The 16,058-nt window shown below is 42.2% G+C and overlaps 1 protein-coding gene across 1 annotated transcript in view; it reads left to right on the top strand.

The window, feature by feature from the left end:
• Nucleotides 1-16,058, top strand: part of TRPC5 (transient receptor potential cation channel subfamily C member 5) — a 200,280-nt gene that overhangs the window by 124,047 nt on the left and 60,175 nt on the right. Inside the window, exon 6 of the mRNA XM_001101078.4 lies at nt 5,073-5,268. Coding sequence (XP_001101078.1) covers nt 5,073-5,268 — 196 coding nt within the window. The remainder of the gene's footprint in view (nt 1-5,072; nt 5,269-16,058) is intronic.

The following is a 16,058-nucleotide window of genomic DNA, read 5'->3' as shown; positions in this document are numbered from 1 at the left end:
CCCTTTGCAGATATTGAGGGATAACTGTATATGCAAAGCACTAAGCATGATGCTTGGCACATAGTAAGAGCACAATAAACGTTAGCAATTAGTATTTAACCTACCAAGAATCATTTTTGAGATGAGGAAAACTTGAAATTGAAAGAGGCTATGTAACTTTCCCAACGTTATTTAATAAACGGTGGGATCTAAAGTTCTCTCTTAGGCACTCTCCTCTATTGCCTCTACAGTGTGATTTGTGCATTTATGGAAAAAGGCTTGGGTGCTATGGGAGCAAAAAAGAGGAGCATCTAACCAAGCCTGTTAGGAAAGGAGTTGGGGCAGGCTTCTAGTGGAGGTGGGGCTTCAACTGAGCCTCAAAAGTCAAACAGGAATTAGACAGAAAAGGAGAAAGGAAAGAAGTAGAAGCTAGAGGTTGGGGCAGGATGAGGGTATTCTATCTAGAAACAGGAGTTTGTCAAAGGCATAGAATAATGAGAAATAGTAGGTCCAGGGAACTGTAGAATGGGTAAGGATGACACCAAAGGGTCACCTGGGTTGGAATTATAGCTTTTGCTCCATTTAGGCTATCAACATACAACTTGGAAAATATAGGATGATGTCCCTGCTTTCTCCCAACAAGCCTTTAATTTGTTCACCCTCTAGTTCTTCTTTGCTGGTCTGAATTAGGTCCAGAGGAGTAAATCCTCTCCATACTTCTTCTACTTTTTGAAAGAGTAATTCCTCATCTCAAAGACGAGACTTTCGGCAAATGTTCAGAGGACTGAGTTCCCATCTCTATTTTACTGTACACCTCTTAGGTTTGTGATCTATTTGTGGATGGCTCCCAACATGTGCAAGTTCTCCCTTAACCACCTGGTATGGATTTGTCTTCTGTGCATTTAATATCAAGTTTTCCTGAATCTTTGTGTCTTCAATCTATGCCCCTTCTTTAGCTAGCAAGTTCCATATGTTTGTTTACTCTCTGCTAAATAAAAATGGACTAGTTGCTTTTTCTAAAATAATCCCTCTTTAAAATTGAAAAGATATTCTATGTTATTAAGATTCTATGGTTTGTCAACAAGTCTTTCCATCCCTATGATGACTTTATTATATAAATGACTTTATTATATATAGACCCAACACCAAGTAGTACACCCTCACTGCCACCAATGGTGGCCCTTTCCTGTGTATTAAACTGAGTCTAGAAGTCACAGAACCTCCAACGATGTCTTACCAGAATATTCTTTTCCACCTCACATGCCAGTCCCTCATTTTACCTGGGCAGGCTTTTAAGCGGGCCAGCTTCTCCTGACCACACTGTAACATTTTGAGAAACATGTTGAGGCCATTCTCACTACCAACCACCAAAACAGAGGAATGATCTTTCCTATCCCTCCCCATTTTCCCCTCTTGTACAGTTTTATCTATAAGGTTTCCCTGACTAGAATATCAGCACAGTAGAAGGCAGATTTATTTATGCATGCATGCATTGTTTGTTTATTATTTATTTATTTACTTATATGTAGAGAGAGACAGGGTCTAGCCCTGTCACCCAGGCTGGAGTGCAGTGGCATGATCACAGCTCACCGCAGCCTCAAATTCCTGGGCTCAAGCAATCCTCCCACCTCAGCCTCCCACGTAACTGAGACTACAGGCACACGCCACCATTCCCGGCTTTTTTTTTTTTTTTTTTTTAAGATAATGGGGCTTTGTTATGTTGCTCAAGCTTGTCTCAAACTCATGGGTTCAAGTAATCCTCCCAACTTTGCCTCCCAAAGCTCTGGGATTATAGACATGAGCCACCATGCCTGGCTGAGGGAACATTTTAAATGCTCAGACTTTTACTTTTAGGGAACGTTTGTATCAGTCAGTCGAACAACTAGCAATAAACTCTATCCTCAAGCATAAGCCATTGCAATTTTAATTGTTGTAGGGCTAGAGGTGAATGTAACATCTATTCAGGAGAAGCGACTAATTCAGTAAGACCCTACCAACATATTGATTGCATATTTGCCCTAGTTTATGGCTTTAGTGTCTGTCAGGAAATCAACAAACACTTACTGAATGCATTCTGTGTTCAAGGTCATTCAACTTCCAGGGACTCTGGTTCCTTAGAATGACATTCCTACTCACTGCAACTGCTTTTTAAAATTCTGAGCTACAATCTGCCCTGGCTTCTGTTACCTAGCAGCTGTGCTAGCTGCTTGTGCTATTTACTGCTGGCCTCCTGCCTGCCTGATTGCTGGTATCTAATACACATCATCAGGTTTTGACTGTGCCCTCCTAGCAGGGGCCAGATTACTTAGCCCCATGTATTCCTCATTTTTCAACCTTCTGCCTGGTTCTGTGATGCACTGTATTGCCTGGCCCTGAAAATTAAGGTCCTGTGATAGGTCTGACTTGCCATATTGTCTGGTTCTTGTGCCCTGGCCCCTGAACTCCAGACTCATCTTACTGTTGATTCTCAAATGCTTCACCAGCTGGCATTTACTTTCACCAAACAAAAAGCAAATTTATTCCTTTTAGGCTAGCTCTCCAGCAGTGTGATGCTGAAAAGATCATGGAATTTATCTATGATAATCAGAGAAGAGCCACTTAACAAGTTGAGAAGGGCCATGTGCACATTGCTCAGGCAGCCCTGAAAAGGGCCCTTGAGAGTCAGGTCAGTGCAGAGCACAGCCTTAAACAAAATAAACTAGCCATTATTGTGCAGCCTTCTGAATGCAAAATTGTCAATGGGATTGGAATCTTCTCTACTTTAATCTAATGATTATACCTGATGTAAATGATGAGTTGATGGGTGCAGCACACCAACATGGCACAAGTATACATATGTAACAAACCTGCACGTTATGCACATGTACCCTACAACTTAAAGTATAATAATAATAAATAAATAAATTAATTAAAAAAAAAGAAAAATAAAAAAAAGAAAAATTAAAAAAAAGAAAAATTAAAAAAAAATCTAATGATAACAGTAATAGTAATAGTTTACATGTATTCATTCACTTATTCAATAAATGTCATTTAGTGCCTATTACGTACCAGCTATAGGGTAGCTATATGTCTCTGCCTCCATAGAGCTTATATTCTAGTGGAGAGGGACAGAAAGTAAACATTTAAACCAAAAATCACCTAATATAATTTTATGAAGCTTCAAGTGCTACAAAGAAAATTAAACAAGGGAATAGGATAGAGAATAACTGATGGAGCTACATTAGGTAGAGCAACCAAGAAAAGCCTCTCTGAAGAAGTGACATTTGAGCCGAGACCTTGATGATAAGAAGGCAGCTGTGTAAAGATCGGGGGACAGACCACTTTCAGACAGAGGGACTCTTTTTTTTTTCTTTTTTTTTTTAAATTTATTTTATTTATTATTATTATTATTTTTTTTTATTTTTATTTATTTTTTTTTTTTTGAGACAGAATCTCGCTCTGTGGCCCAGGCTGGAGTGCAGTGGCGCGATCTCGGCTCACTGCAAGCTCCGCCTCCCAGGTGCACGCCATTCTCCTGCCTCAGCCTCCCGAGTAGCTGGGACTACAGGCGCCTGCCACCTCGCCCGGCTAGCTTTTTTGTGTTTTTTAGTGGACACGGGGTTTCACCGTGTTAGCCAGGATGGTCTCGATCTCCTGACCTCATGATCCGCCCGCCTCGGCCTCCCAAAGTGCTGGGATTACAGGCGTGAGGCCTCCCAAAGTGCTGGGATTACAGGCGTGAGCCACCGTGCCCGGCTGACAGAGGGACTCTTTAAAGCACCTCTCACTCACCTCTAAAATGAACCAAAGAACAAATCCCTAAGACTCTCAAAATACGTTGTGCTCATTAAGAACAACACATTTTGAGTACACTGAAAAATGCATCCATTCTTAAAGTAACATTTCTTATGTTCTGCATGACTTCCACAGGCTTGGGCAATGGCTAATCTCTGCCACCCACGAGCTGGCTGCATTTTTATTGCTGTATTCAGATTTCTGAATATAAAGCAAAAGAAACCCTAGACACCAAAAGCATATCATTGCAGTTACATGTTTGGATGTGAAGACTAAGAGAGGAAATAATAATTTGAGAAGCCATTAATATAGTGTTTTTGGAAGGGCAGAGAGACCTAAATTTGAGTTCTGGCTCAAAACTTACTAGTAAGGTGTCCTTGGGCAAGTCATTCAATCTCTGAATCTCTGTTTCCTCATCAGTAACAATAAAATTTTACAAGGATCATAATGATGATGTATGTATGTAAAAGTACCTAACATGCTTATAAGTTTTCGATAATAGTTGAGTTCTCAATAATAAAAGCCTCAATAATAGTTGGTTAATGTATCATTAACAATTATCTGTATAAAGTGTTAATTTGAGAATCCTCAAGCTCCTCCATGCAGTTTAGAGCTATCTGGGTCCTGTGAGAGCCACAAAAGAAGTATCAGAAATGGTAATTTGTTCTCATGTTCACTCAGCCAGCAAATGCCAGAACTGAGATTCTAACCCAGTGCAATCTAACCCAAGCATCATTCTCCTGCCTCAGCCTCCCGAGTAGCTGAGACTACAGGCGCCCTCCACCGTGCCTGGCTAATTTTTTGTATTTTTAGTAGAGACGGGGTTTCACCGTGTTAGCCAGGATGGTCGCGATGCCCTGACCTTGTGATCCGCCTGTCTCGGCCTCCCAAAGTGCTGGGATTACAGGCATGAGCCACCACGCCCAGCCTCAAGCACCATATTCTTAACCACAGTACTTATTGCCTCTGTGTAATTAGAATGGTAAAAAAATAACATGGTCTGAAGACAAAAGAGAAAGTTTGGTAGAGGAAGTAGCTCTTGAAATAAGCCTTGAAAATTTTTAGGCTATGCGTAGACTGAGAAGAGGGAATGGTATTTCAGGTAGAAAAGCAAAGCATAAGACATAGAAGTGGAAACAAACAAACAAATGGACATGGATGGTCAGTCTGTGTTAGGGAAGAGCCCAAAATATGTGAGACCACTAATCTATCAGTCACAAATCTGGCAGCCCCTTCATTAAGCAGATCACCTTTCATTTTCTCATTCTTTTCTTGCTCTTCTTAAAGAATTAACTAACCTGCTCTTTGATCTCTCTTAGGCTCTTTGAGACTCTTCAATCGCTCTTCTGGTCTGTATTTGGCCTTTTAAATCTATATGTCACCAATGTGAAAGCCAGACACGAATTCACCGAGTTTGTAGGAGCTACCATGTTTGGAACATACAACGTCATCTCCCTGGTAGTGCTGCTGAACATGCTGATTGCTATGATGAACAACTCCTATCAGCTTATTGCCGTGAGTAGATTTGCTTTACAAGGGTGCTTACTTTCGTTTCAGGATGGGGCAACATTGGCATGGAGTCCATTAGAAGCTCAATGCAAGAGTTCGTCTGCCTCAATTAATTTACATTAGCTTTCCTAGTTGTTAGAGTGAATTATTTCTTTCCAATGCAATTGAGTTTGGACTTTCAGTCTATAGAATCTTGATCATTTAATATAAGTTATTCTAGTGAATAAGATTTTCTAGTTACTTATTGAAAATATTTCTAAATTTCAGAATCAATTTTCTTGCCTCAGTGGAAAACTTGGGGTTTGAGCACCATTTGGCTACAATGTGTCACCTCACTCATCTCCAGGGTTAATTCAGCTGATCTGGTTCTCTAGCCAAGAGAGCCCTATCTCCCGCTTCACTGCAAACATCTCCCTCCGAAAACTAAGAATCACATTGACAAGGATGGTCTTCTCAGAGAGAGACAGAGAAGGGAGGGGACTACATTTTTTCCTATTTAAAAAATAGAGATGGAGTCCTGATATGTTGCCCAGGCTGGTCTGAAACTCCTGGCCTCAACTGATTCTCCCACCTCAGCCTCCCTAAGTGCTGGGATTACAGGCATGAGCCACTGCACCCAGCCAGTGGCTATTTTTCAATCAAGTATATATAAGTAACTGCACTCCATTGTGAGACATTCTTAAGTAGAGTCCATTGCTGAATGTTTTTGCGCCATCATGTTACCATTTAGATCAGCAGTGTTGATTACCCTAGACTAGAAATAGTGAAAGTGTAGGATACATTATCAATTCAGTCCCTGCCCTGATTTTTTATGTCAAAGTAGCTATCCAACCTTAGCTTATTTTATTTTAATCTGCATATAATTCCTAGAAATTGAGTTTCAGCAAAGGAGTCCTCATTACCTGAGGTCTGATTTAGTCAGGCATTAGTAAATTTGGATGCGTAGTTCCTACTATAATGCTAGAATACCCACTCTGGATCAGTCTGTTGCTGAAAGTTTTTGCTGTAGCAGAGAAAGTACAAAATAAAAAAACCCAAGTCTTGTCTTCCTTTCTAGATGCTATTTCTCAGATTTGGTTTGCCACTGAGGAGTTATTTAGCCTATAGAAAAGAAGCTTAAATTATTTGTTACATATACATAGATTAGATATATATGTGTATATATGTGTGTGTGTATATATATAAATATGCACATATATATATGCGCTCACACACACACATACCCATACATACACATTGTCCACATCTTAAATATTATTAATAGTGAATGTGATCCATTTCCACTAAGAACAGAACCAAAAAGAAATGGAGCAGGAGGCTTTTGAGTTACCTATTTGGGAGAAATTCCTAACTATAAATGGCAATGTAATAAATATATTCTCACAGGTGGGTCTATAGAATTTCTGTTATTGGAGAATTTAAAAAATTAGGATATAAAATTGTCTGCTAGGATAGTTTAGATAGTAGGTATTTAGGTGGTAGAGAAGGGAGAGGACTGTAGTGGAAAAAAAGATTTGAAGTTAATAAACCAGGGACTCTAATCCTGGCTCTGTGGTTTATAACTGTATGTCTTTAGTAACTTACTTTCCCCTCTTGAGCCTCAGTGTCATCATCCAAAAAGTGAGGGTTTTGAAATCAATGGTTTTTAATATCCTTGCTAGCTCTGGCATCCTATGAGTCTGGGTGCCTACAGATTAACAAGATAGGCTCACAAGGTTCTTTCCAGCACTGAAATTCTGTTCTTCTACTGCATTTGAAATGCAATATAGTTCAGTTCCATTCATTCATTCCCCCTCATTCAAACAACTAGGCCAAGAACTCTGAAATGATTTATGTTCACTCCTAGTCTATCTCTATAAGGGGGCAGGGGCAGGCATGGAGTCTCAGGAGTTGACTTTTCCATCCCCTCTGCTTGGCATTCTATCCTTCACCCCTGCCAAAGATGGCAATATTCATGCAAAGGTATTTGTAGTTTTTTCACTGGGTGTCGGACAGCAGATTTTTCCTTGTGACAGTAGAAAAGGGAGAGCTTTTCTTGTCACCTAATGCAGGGCTGTGGTCCTTCTCACTGAGCTCAGTGACATTTTCTAGGAAGGGTGAAAATAATCAACTCCAGCTCTCATCACCACCTGCTGGTAGTAAGTTTTGTTTTAATGCCACCTACTGCTGCACCCAAAGAAAACACATTGGCTTGGGAGGGAACCAATGGTAGCTAAATGGAGTCTATACCATCTCATAAATCTGAAGTCATGGCCAACTATTCTGAATAATATCTTTACTGCTGTTGGATCCCATGGGATGTTTTTTACCATTTGTAAGTGGATTCAGTGGGATCCAGTGGGATGCTGATACTGGACAACCTGATTCCAAAAATACCTGGATCTGCTTAAGTGATAAGGACCAGACAGTAGATTTAATTTCATTTGCAACATCTCTGCTTCAGTACTGAATGTAATTTTTACAAGGTCCTTGGTATAGGGAGGAAGATTACAGAAAGGGAAACCACTGAAGACAAATTTCTCCTATTATAAAGGTATCACAGGCTGATTCAGTCTAGGTAGGGACTGAGTTGTCGACATGCCTCACTGTGAATCTAATTTGTGTACATTCTAGGACAGTCCTCAAGAACACCGGGTAATACCAATCCCTTGAAGGGTTAAGCTCTTTATCAGTGTTCCATGCAGGATTCAGAGCTGCTGGTGATGTGAATATATGGCTCTGTAGCAATTTGTATTTCCATGTCAGAGGAGGCTCTACCACAGTGGTGTATAGAGTTATCCTTAACATACAGTGAAGCAGGAATCACTCCAAGCCTGTGCTCTGTGGTCCCAGCATCAGCAGGTGAAGCTGGCCATATTGTATATTATTGTTATTGGCAATTAGCAGTTATTTACTTCTCCTTTTATTCTTGTATCTCCCTCAATCTCCTTATTACTCCCAATGACATTTTTAAAAATGCATCTACCTTGTCACTGCTGTCCTTGATGTATAGGCAGAAGCTCCATCAAGCAAAGCTGCCCTTGGTGCCGTGTTAATCAGATTCATCCATTTAAAAATATTAGGTGGAAGAGATAAGATCAGTCCCACAAAGTTCATTACCTTAGGCCCTATTCCTATCCCCTACCCCACCCACAATGGGCATCTCTGTTGCCTAAGATTAGTCCTCCCAAAACATAGTGCTCATAATGGTCTGTGATAAAGCCTTATTCAGCAAGTTAATAAGAACCCTTGGTTTCTTTGGCTGCTGTGGAGCATTTGCTCTAATGCTGAAAATAAGTAAACAGCACTTGCTTCACTGAGCCACAGCTGCTGGATGGCTTGGGGAGAGTCCAAATATATGTAATTGGTTGTCTCCCTTAGGGTGGCAACATTTGGAGGCCCAGATGATGAATGGACTCTCCCACTGCAGAAGACATTCATGCAAATGATGACATTCATCCAAACAAACCTGGCACCACAGGATAAGAGGCAGGACTAGAGAGGGCTGTTGCATACCATCTAAGTGCCAAGAAGGGCAGGTGGTCTCCCCACCCACCCCCAGTCATCTAGGACCAACCTCAGATTCTCAAAGCAGAGACTTTCAAAGCAGCACTTCACACACAATACCATGATTTTAACTCTCTATCAGCCGGACTGATAACCAACTGCTACGCACTGATATGGCTACTCAATTATTAAAATATTGAAACATTTCCATACCAGTTGGTAAATAGCTGTCACTCCAGCTGTTCCTTCTACGACATACCCAGACCTCCCCACAATCCAGCAAGTAAAGGGTAACATCTGGAACAGCTGGTAGAATCTAGGACCCTGCTCCAGCACCACAACTGGCCTATATTTGGATTGACTAGTTTCTTAAACAGTCTGAATATCACTATAGTAGGCGAAACCCTAAAATGTTCCCCCTAGATTTCCCACTCTAATAATCAAGACTATTAATATGAAGAGATACCACAATTGTGATTACGTTGTATTATGTGGCAAAAGGGATTCTGCAGATGTAATTGAGGTTAGTATTCAGGGAGATTATCCAGGTAGGCCTAATCTAATCACATAAGTCTTAGGAGCAGAGTTTTCTCCAACTGGTAGCAGAAGGGAATGTCAGTGTATTAGTCTGTTCTCATGCTGGTATGTAGAAATACCAGAGACTCGGTCATTTATAAAGAAAGGAGTTTTAATTGACTTACAGTTCCACATGGCTGGGGATGCTTCATTAATCTTATAATCATGGCAGAAAGAAAAGTACGCAGGTCTTACATGGTGGCAGGTGAGAGAGAGTGAGAGGGAAGCGGGAAGAGCCCCTTATAAAACCATCAGATCTCATGAGAACTCACTATCATGAAAGCAGCATGGGGGAACTGCCCCCATGATCTAATCACCCCCCAGGAGGTCCCTCCCCCAACATGTGGGGATTATAACTTGGATTGTAATTCAAGATGAGATTTTGGGTGGGGACACAGTCAAACCATATCATTCCATCCCTGGCCTCTCCCAAATCTCATGTCCTTACATTTTAAAACACAATCATCCCTTTCCAACAGTCCCCCAGAGTCTTAACTAATTCCAGCATTAACCAAAAGTCTAAGTTCAAAGTTTCATCTGAGACAAGGCAAGTCCCTTCTGCCTACGAGTTTGTAAAATAAAAAAAACAAGTTAGTTACTTCCTAGATATAATGGAGGTACAGGCATTGGGTAAATACACCCATTCCAAATGGGAGAAATTGGCCAAAACAAAGGGGCTACAGGCCCCATGCAAGTCCAAAATCCAATAGGGCAGTCATTAAACCTTAACATTTCAAAATGATCTCCTTTGACTCCATGTCTCACATTCAGGTTACAATGATGCAAGTGGTGGGCTCCCATGGCCTTGGGCAGCTCCACTTCTGTGGTTTTGCAGGGTACAGCCCCCTTATCCTGGCTGCTTTCACAGACTGGTGTCAAGTGTCTGTGGCTTCTCCAGGTACATGGTGCAAGCTGTCAGTGGATTTACCATTCTGGGGTCTGGAGGATAGTGGCCCTATTCTCACAGCTCTACTAGGCAGTGCCCCAATGGGGACTCTGTGTGGGGGCTCCCACCCCACATTTCCCTTCTGCACTGCCCTAGCAGAGGATCTCCATGAGGGCTCTGCCCCTGCAACACACCTCTGCCTGGACATTCAGGTATTTCCATGAATCATCTGAAATCTAGGTGGAGGTTCCCAAACCTCAGTTCTTGTCTTCTGCCCACCTGTAGGACCAACACCACATGGAAGCCACCAAGGGTTGGGGCTTGTACCCTCTAAAGCCATAGCCCAAGCTGTACCTTGGCACCTTTTAGCCATAGCTGGATCTTTTGGAAAACAGGGCACCAAGTCCTTAGGCTGCACACAGCAAGGGGGTCCCTGGGCCCAGCCCAGGAAACCATTTTTCCCTCCTAGGCCTCTGGGCCTGTGATGGAAGGGACTTCTGTGAAGGTCTCTGAAATGCCCTGGAGACATTTCCCCCCATTATCTTAGTGATTAACATTCGCTTCCTCATTACTTATGCAAATTTCTCCAGCTAGCTTGAATTTCTCTCCAGAAAATAGGTTTTTCTTTTCTATCACATTTTCAGGCTGCAAATTTTCCAAACTTTTTTTTTTTTTGAGATGGAGTCTCACACTGTCACCCAGGCTGGAGTGCAGTGGCATGATCTCAGCTCACTGCAACCTCTGCCTCCCGGGTTCAACCGATTCTCCTACCTCAGCCTCCTGAGTAGCTGAGATTACAGGCGCCTTCCACCATGCTTGGCTCATTTTTGTATTTTTAGTAGAGACGGGGTTTCACTATGTTGGCCAGGCTGGTCTCGAACGCCTGACCTCGTGATCCACCCTCCTTGGCCTCCCAAAGTGCTGGGATTACAGGTGTCAGCCACTGCGCCCAGCCCAAACTTTTATGCTCTGCTTCCTATTGAATGCTTTGCTGCTTAGAAATTTCTTCTGCTGGATACCCTAAATCATATCTCTCAAGTTCAAAGTTCCACAGATCTCTAGGGCAGGGGGCAAAATGCCACCAGTCTCTTTGCTAAAGCAAAGCAAGAGTCACCTTTATTCCATTTCCAAATAAGTTCCTCATCTCAGCCTGGACTTCATTGTCCATATCGCTATCAGCATTTTGGTCAAAGCCATTCAACACGTCTCTAGGAAGTTCCAAACTTTCCCACAGTCTCCTGTCTTCTGAGCCCTCCAAGTATTTAAGAAGTTTCAAACTTTCCCACATTTTACTTTCTTCTTCTGAGCCCTCCAAACTGTTCCAACCTCTGCTCATTACCCAGTTCCAAAGCTGCTTCCATATTCTCAGGTATCTTTACAGCAGTGCCCCACTCTTGGTATGAATTTACTATATTAGTTCGTTCTCATGTTGCTATGAAGAAATACCCAAGACCGGGTAATTTATAAGGAAAAGAGGTTTAATTGACTCACAGTTCTGCATGGTTGGGGAGGCCTCAGGAAACTTACAATCATGGCGGAAGCCACCTCTTCACAGGGCAGCAGGAGAGAAAATGAGTGCCAACAGGGGAAATACCAGATGCTTATAAAATCATCAGATCTCATGAGAACTCATTCACTATCATGAGAACAGCATGGGGGAAACTGCCCCCATGATTCAATTACCTCCCACTGGATTCCTCCCATGACACATGGGGATTATGGGGATTATAATTCAATATGAGATTTGGGTGGGGACACAGCCAAACCATATCAGTCAGCTATCTGAAGCACAAGGAAGATTTGATGTGCATTGCTGGCTTGAAGATGGAGTGGGGCAAGTAGTAAGAAATTCAGGCAGTGTGCAGGAGATGAAAGAGGGCCCAAGCTCTCACTATAGAAATGAATTCTGTAAACAACACATATGAACTTGGAAGCAAATTCTTCTCCAGAGCCTCCAGATAAGAGCTCAGCCACATTAAGACCTTAACTTCAGCCTTCTGAAGGCCAGTATGACTGGAGTGGAGTAACCAAGGGAGGAGAGGGAAGTAGGAGATGGAGTCAGAGAAGTAATGGGAGTGAGTGACAGATCACCTAGGGCCTCATGGACCATTGGAAGGATTTAGGCTTCTATTCTAAACATGATAGGGACCCGTGAGAGGGTTTTGAGCAGAAGAGGTACATGATCTAACTTGTAGTTTAGTAAGATTGCTGTGTCTGATTGGGAATAGACTAGAGTGGGATAGGGGCAAAGACAGAGAGACCAATTATGAGACCATTGCACTAACCCAGACAAAAGCTGGTGGTGGTTTTGGCCAGGTTGGTCATGATAGCAGCAATGAGAAGTGGTCAGATTCTGGATATATTTTGAACTAGATCAGATGTGAAGTGTGAGCAAAAGAGAGTAGTGAAGAATGTCATCCAGGTTTTTTGGTCTGAGTAACTGGAAGGGTGGAGTTGTTCATTACTGAGATGGGGAAGAGTAGGAAAGGAGCAGGCCTGGTGGGGGAAGGAGGTGAAACAAAGATCCAGAGTTGACTTTTAGACATGTGGAATTGGAGATGCCTATTAGACATCCAGGTAGAGGCATTGGGTAGGCAGTGGTCTATAGGTCTAGAGGAGAGTTCCTGGCTGGCAATAGAGATTTGAGAGTTACCAACATATGCGTAGTATCTAAAGCTATGGAACTAGATGATATCACTAAGGGAGTGAGTGTGGAGAGAAAAGAAAAGAGATCTGAAAATGAAGTCTGGGGCACTCCAATATTTAGAGGTTGGAAAAATGAGGATGGATTATCCAAAGCGACTGAGAAAGAACAGCCAGAGAGATGGGAGAAAAATCAAGATAATGTGCTATATTATAATACTATATTATTCCCAATATGCTAATAAGTCATATGCTAGTAAGTGGTACTGTCTGGATTTAAATTGAGGTAGTCTAACCCCAAGACCCACGCACAGAACCTCTACACTATCATGTCGACACTTACCTTGAGATCAAGAAGCACCTGAAATGCACTTTCACTACAAGGGCCCTAACGGACCTTCTTTCCTTTCCTCATTTTATCACAACTCTGAACTGTTCAGTCTCCTTGTCCTATCAGTTCCAGGGATAAAAGGGCTCATTATAATCCTGAGGGGACGAAGAGCCCAATATCTGCCCTAATTTCTTCCAGGATAAGAATCACTGATGCTTCATCAACATACCTATTGTCTGTATCTCAGCTCCCAAGAGCCATCTCTTAAGAAAACAGAACAAAACGTAAACCCTGCCACCTTTCATTTCCACTAAACAGTCCAAACCATGGAAGCTATAGTAAGTCTAAGGAATAGTGTAGTCCCTATTCAGGTGAAGGAGTTGCTCAATTCAAGCTGTAGGAATATCATGACATTGGAGCAAAGCCATTTCAAATTTTAATAACTGTCTCTTCCCTTTGGGATACCCTCCAGCAATCTAGGTATTTTTCTCATCTCAGCTTGTGCTTTTCCCTGTTGCCAAACCATTGTCTGGAATCTGATCAAGGGTTGCTACATTTAACTGAGGAGAAAGAAAACATTCAGAACTATGGAGGACATTTTAATAGTGCCCTCCTCCCTTGGGTAATGTGGAATCTATGAACACCTGCTGATAATCTCATTTCAGTCAACAATTTACATTTTCTGGTAGATTCTGTAAGAGTTACAAGAGCTAGGTGCTGTAAGTGGTATAAGGGGAAAGACACAGTTGATACCATTAGGGAACTTGTAGTTTACAGGGAAAGTCTGACATGAGTAAAACAACAATAGCACTATTATCACGAGAATAGTAGCAGTGATTTCAGACAGCATGGGCTCAAGAGTAGTCAGACTGCCTGGATTTGAAACCTGGAGAACCACTTACTGTGGTTTTGGGCAACTTGACCTCTTTCTGCCTCATTTGACTTCTCTGTAAAATAGAGAAGATAACCAGGCTTTTCATTTGCTGCTTACTCTCAGGCCTATTCCCTGCCTGTTTCTTGTATCAAGAAACATTCCTCACAATCCTTTGCCCTTTGGTGTCTGAGCAGATAACCAATCAGATGGTAGGAGGAAGGGAGAAGCTAGAGTGTTTCTTCCCCATCCCATCCTCACTTATTTCGGTGCCTCCAGCAGCAGCTGTAGCTCCTCTGGGGCTCACCTCCAAATACCACCAGCCATCTCCTCCCTACTTGGCCCCAGCTTTTCAGTGACTCACCATCTTGGCTCAAGCTCCAGCCAGAGTGCACTAGTCTTGGATCTAAGAACACTACCTCTTCCTGTTGACCCTCAAACTCCAAGGATAAGAGGGGCTTCCTGTTGTTGCTAATCTCTAAGTTGCCTTACTATTCCCTTTTTAACTTGTCAACTCTTACATGTAACCAATCCCTGCATTAAATCTTGATTTGAAAGTCCTAGCGTGGGCCGGGTGCAGTGGCTCATGCCTGTAATCTCAGTACTTTGGGAGGCCGAGGCAGGTGGATCACTTGAGACCAGGAATTTGAGTTCGAGACAAGCCTGGCCAATGTGGTGAAACCCCGTCTCTACAAAAAATACAAAATGAGCTGGGTGTGGTGGTGCATGCCTGTAGTCCCAGCTACCCAGGAGACTGAGGCACAAGAATTGCTTGAACCCAGGAGGTGGAGGTTGCAGTGAGCCGAGATTGTGCCACTGCATTCCAGCCTGAATGACAGAGCAAGACTCTGTCGAAGAAAGAATGAAAAAGAGAAAGAAAGAAAAAAAAGAGAAAGAGAGAGAGCGAGAGAGAGAAGAAAGAAAGAAAGAAAGAAAGAAAGAAAGAAAGAAAGAAAGAAAGAAAGAAGAGAAGAGAAGAGAAGAGAAGAGAAGAGAAGAGAAGAGAAGAGAAGAGAAAAAACAAAATGAAACAAAGTCCTAGAGTGATTTCTGTTTTCCTGGCTGCACCCCAACCAACACGTATCTGATTGAATCGTTGTGAAATACATTTAGGAAGTACAAATTGAACCGAGCCTCGAAGAATCAGTCAAATTTGGAAAGATAGAAAAGTAGGGACGTGGTATCAGATTTCATTTTTGGCAAGGAAATAGCTTGCACAGCAGGGGGGATTGGCCTAGTGTTTATTAAAGGCAGTAACACTCTAAGGATTGGCTTCAGTCTTCTCTGACTCCCATACTTTAATTCCCCAGGAAAGTATCTTTTCAATAGGCAGTGAAGTCCCCCCTGCCCCAAAAATGAGGAGAAGCAAATACAGTAGTCGCATCTTTAGGAACTGCATGACAAAGTGCAGAGTCTACCTTTAGAAAAATAACACAAGGAGATGAGGTACGTTTGTGTCTTCCCACATCCCAACTCTGGGTCCTCACATTGCTGTCTACCTGGCTTAGCACAGAACCCTAGACTGCCTGACCTGGAAAAGCCCCAGGCACCTCCTCTAGGCCCAAACTGTGCTCTTTCTCATTCACTAAGGCTTAAAGAAGTCAGTAAATATGAATGTAAGAAATAATAATATCTAGCATATAGACAAGCCTTTATTAAATGCCAGGCACTAAGTGCTTTCTATTACTATTATAACTACTATTAATAACTACCATTTCTTAAGCATTTATGTGCCAAACACTACACACAACACTTTGTACATATTATCTCATTAAATTCTCACACCAATTTTATAAGATAGGTACTGTTATTAACTACATTCTATGGGTAAGGAAACTGAGGCACAGAGATAAAAGTGACTTGCCCCAGGGTACACTTTTTTTTTTTTTTTTTTGAGACAGGGTCTTGCTCTGTTACCCAGGCTGGAATGCAATGGCATGATCTCAGCTCTCTGAAACCTCCACTTCCCATCTCAAGCAATCCTCCAGCCTCAGCCCTCCGAG

This window comes from Macaca mulatta, chromosome X (genome assembly GCF_049350105.2).
Source record: "Macaca mulatta isolate MMU2019108-1 chromosome X, T2T-MMU8v2.0, whole genome shotgun sequence".
In the NCBI taxonomy this organism is placed as follows: domain Eukaryota; kingdom Metazoa; phylum Chordata; class Mammalia; order Primates; family Cercopithecidae; genus Macaca; species Macaca mulatta.
The sequence above is the reverse complement of the archived record's forward strand: the minus strand, read 5'-3'. Positions and strand labels throughout refer to the sequence as shown.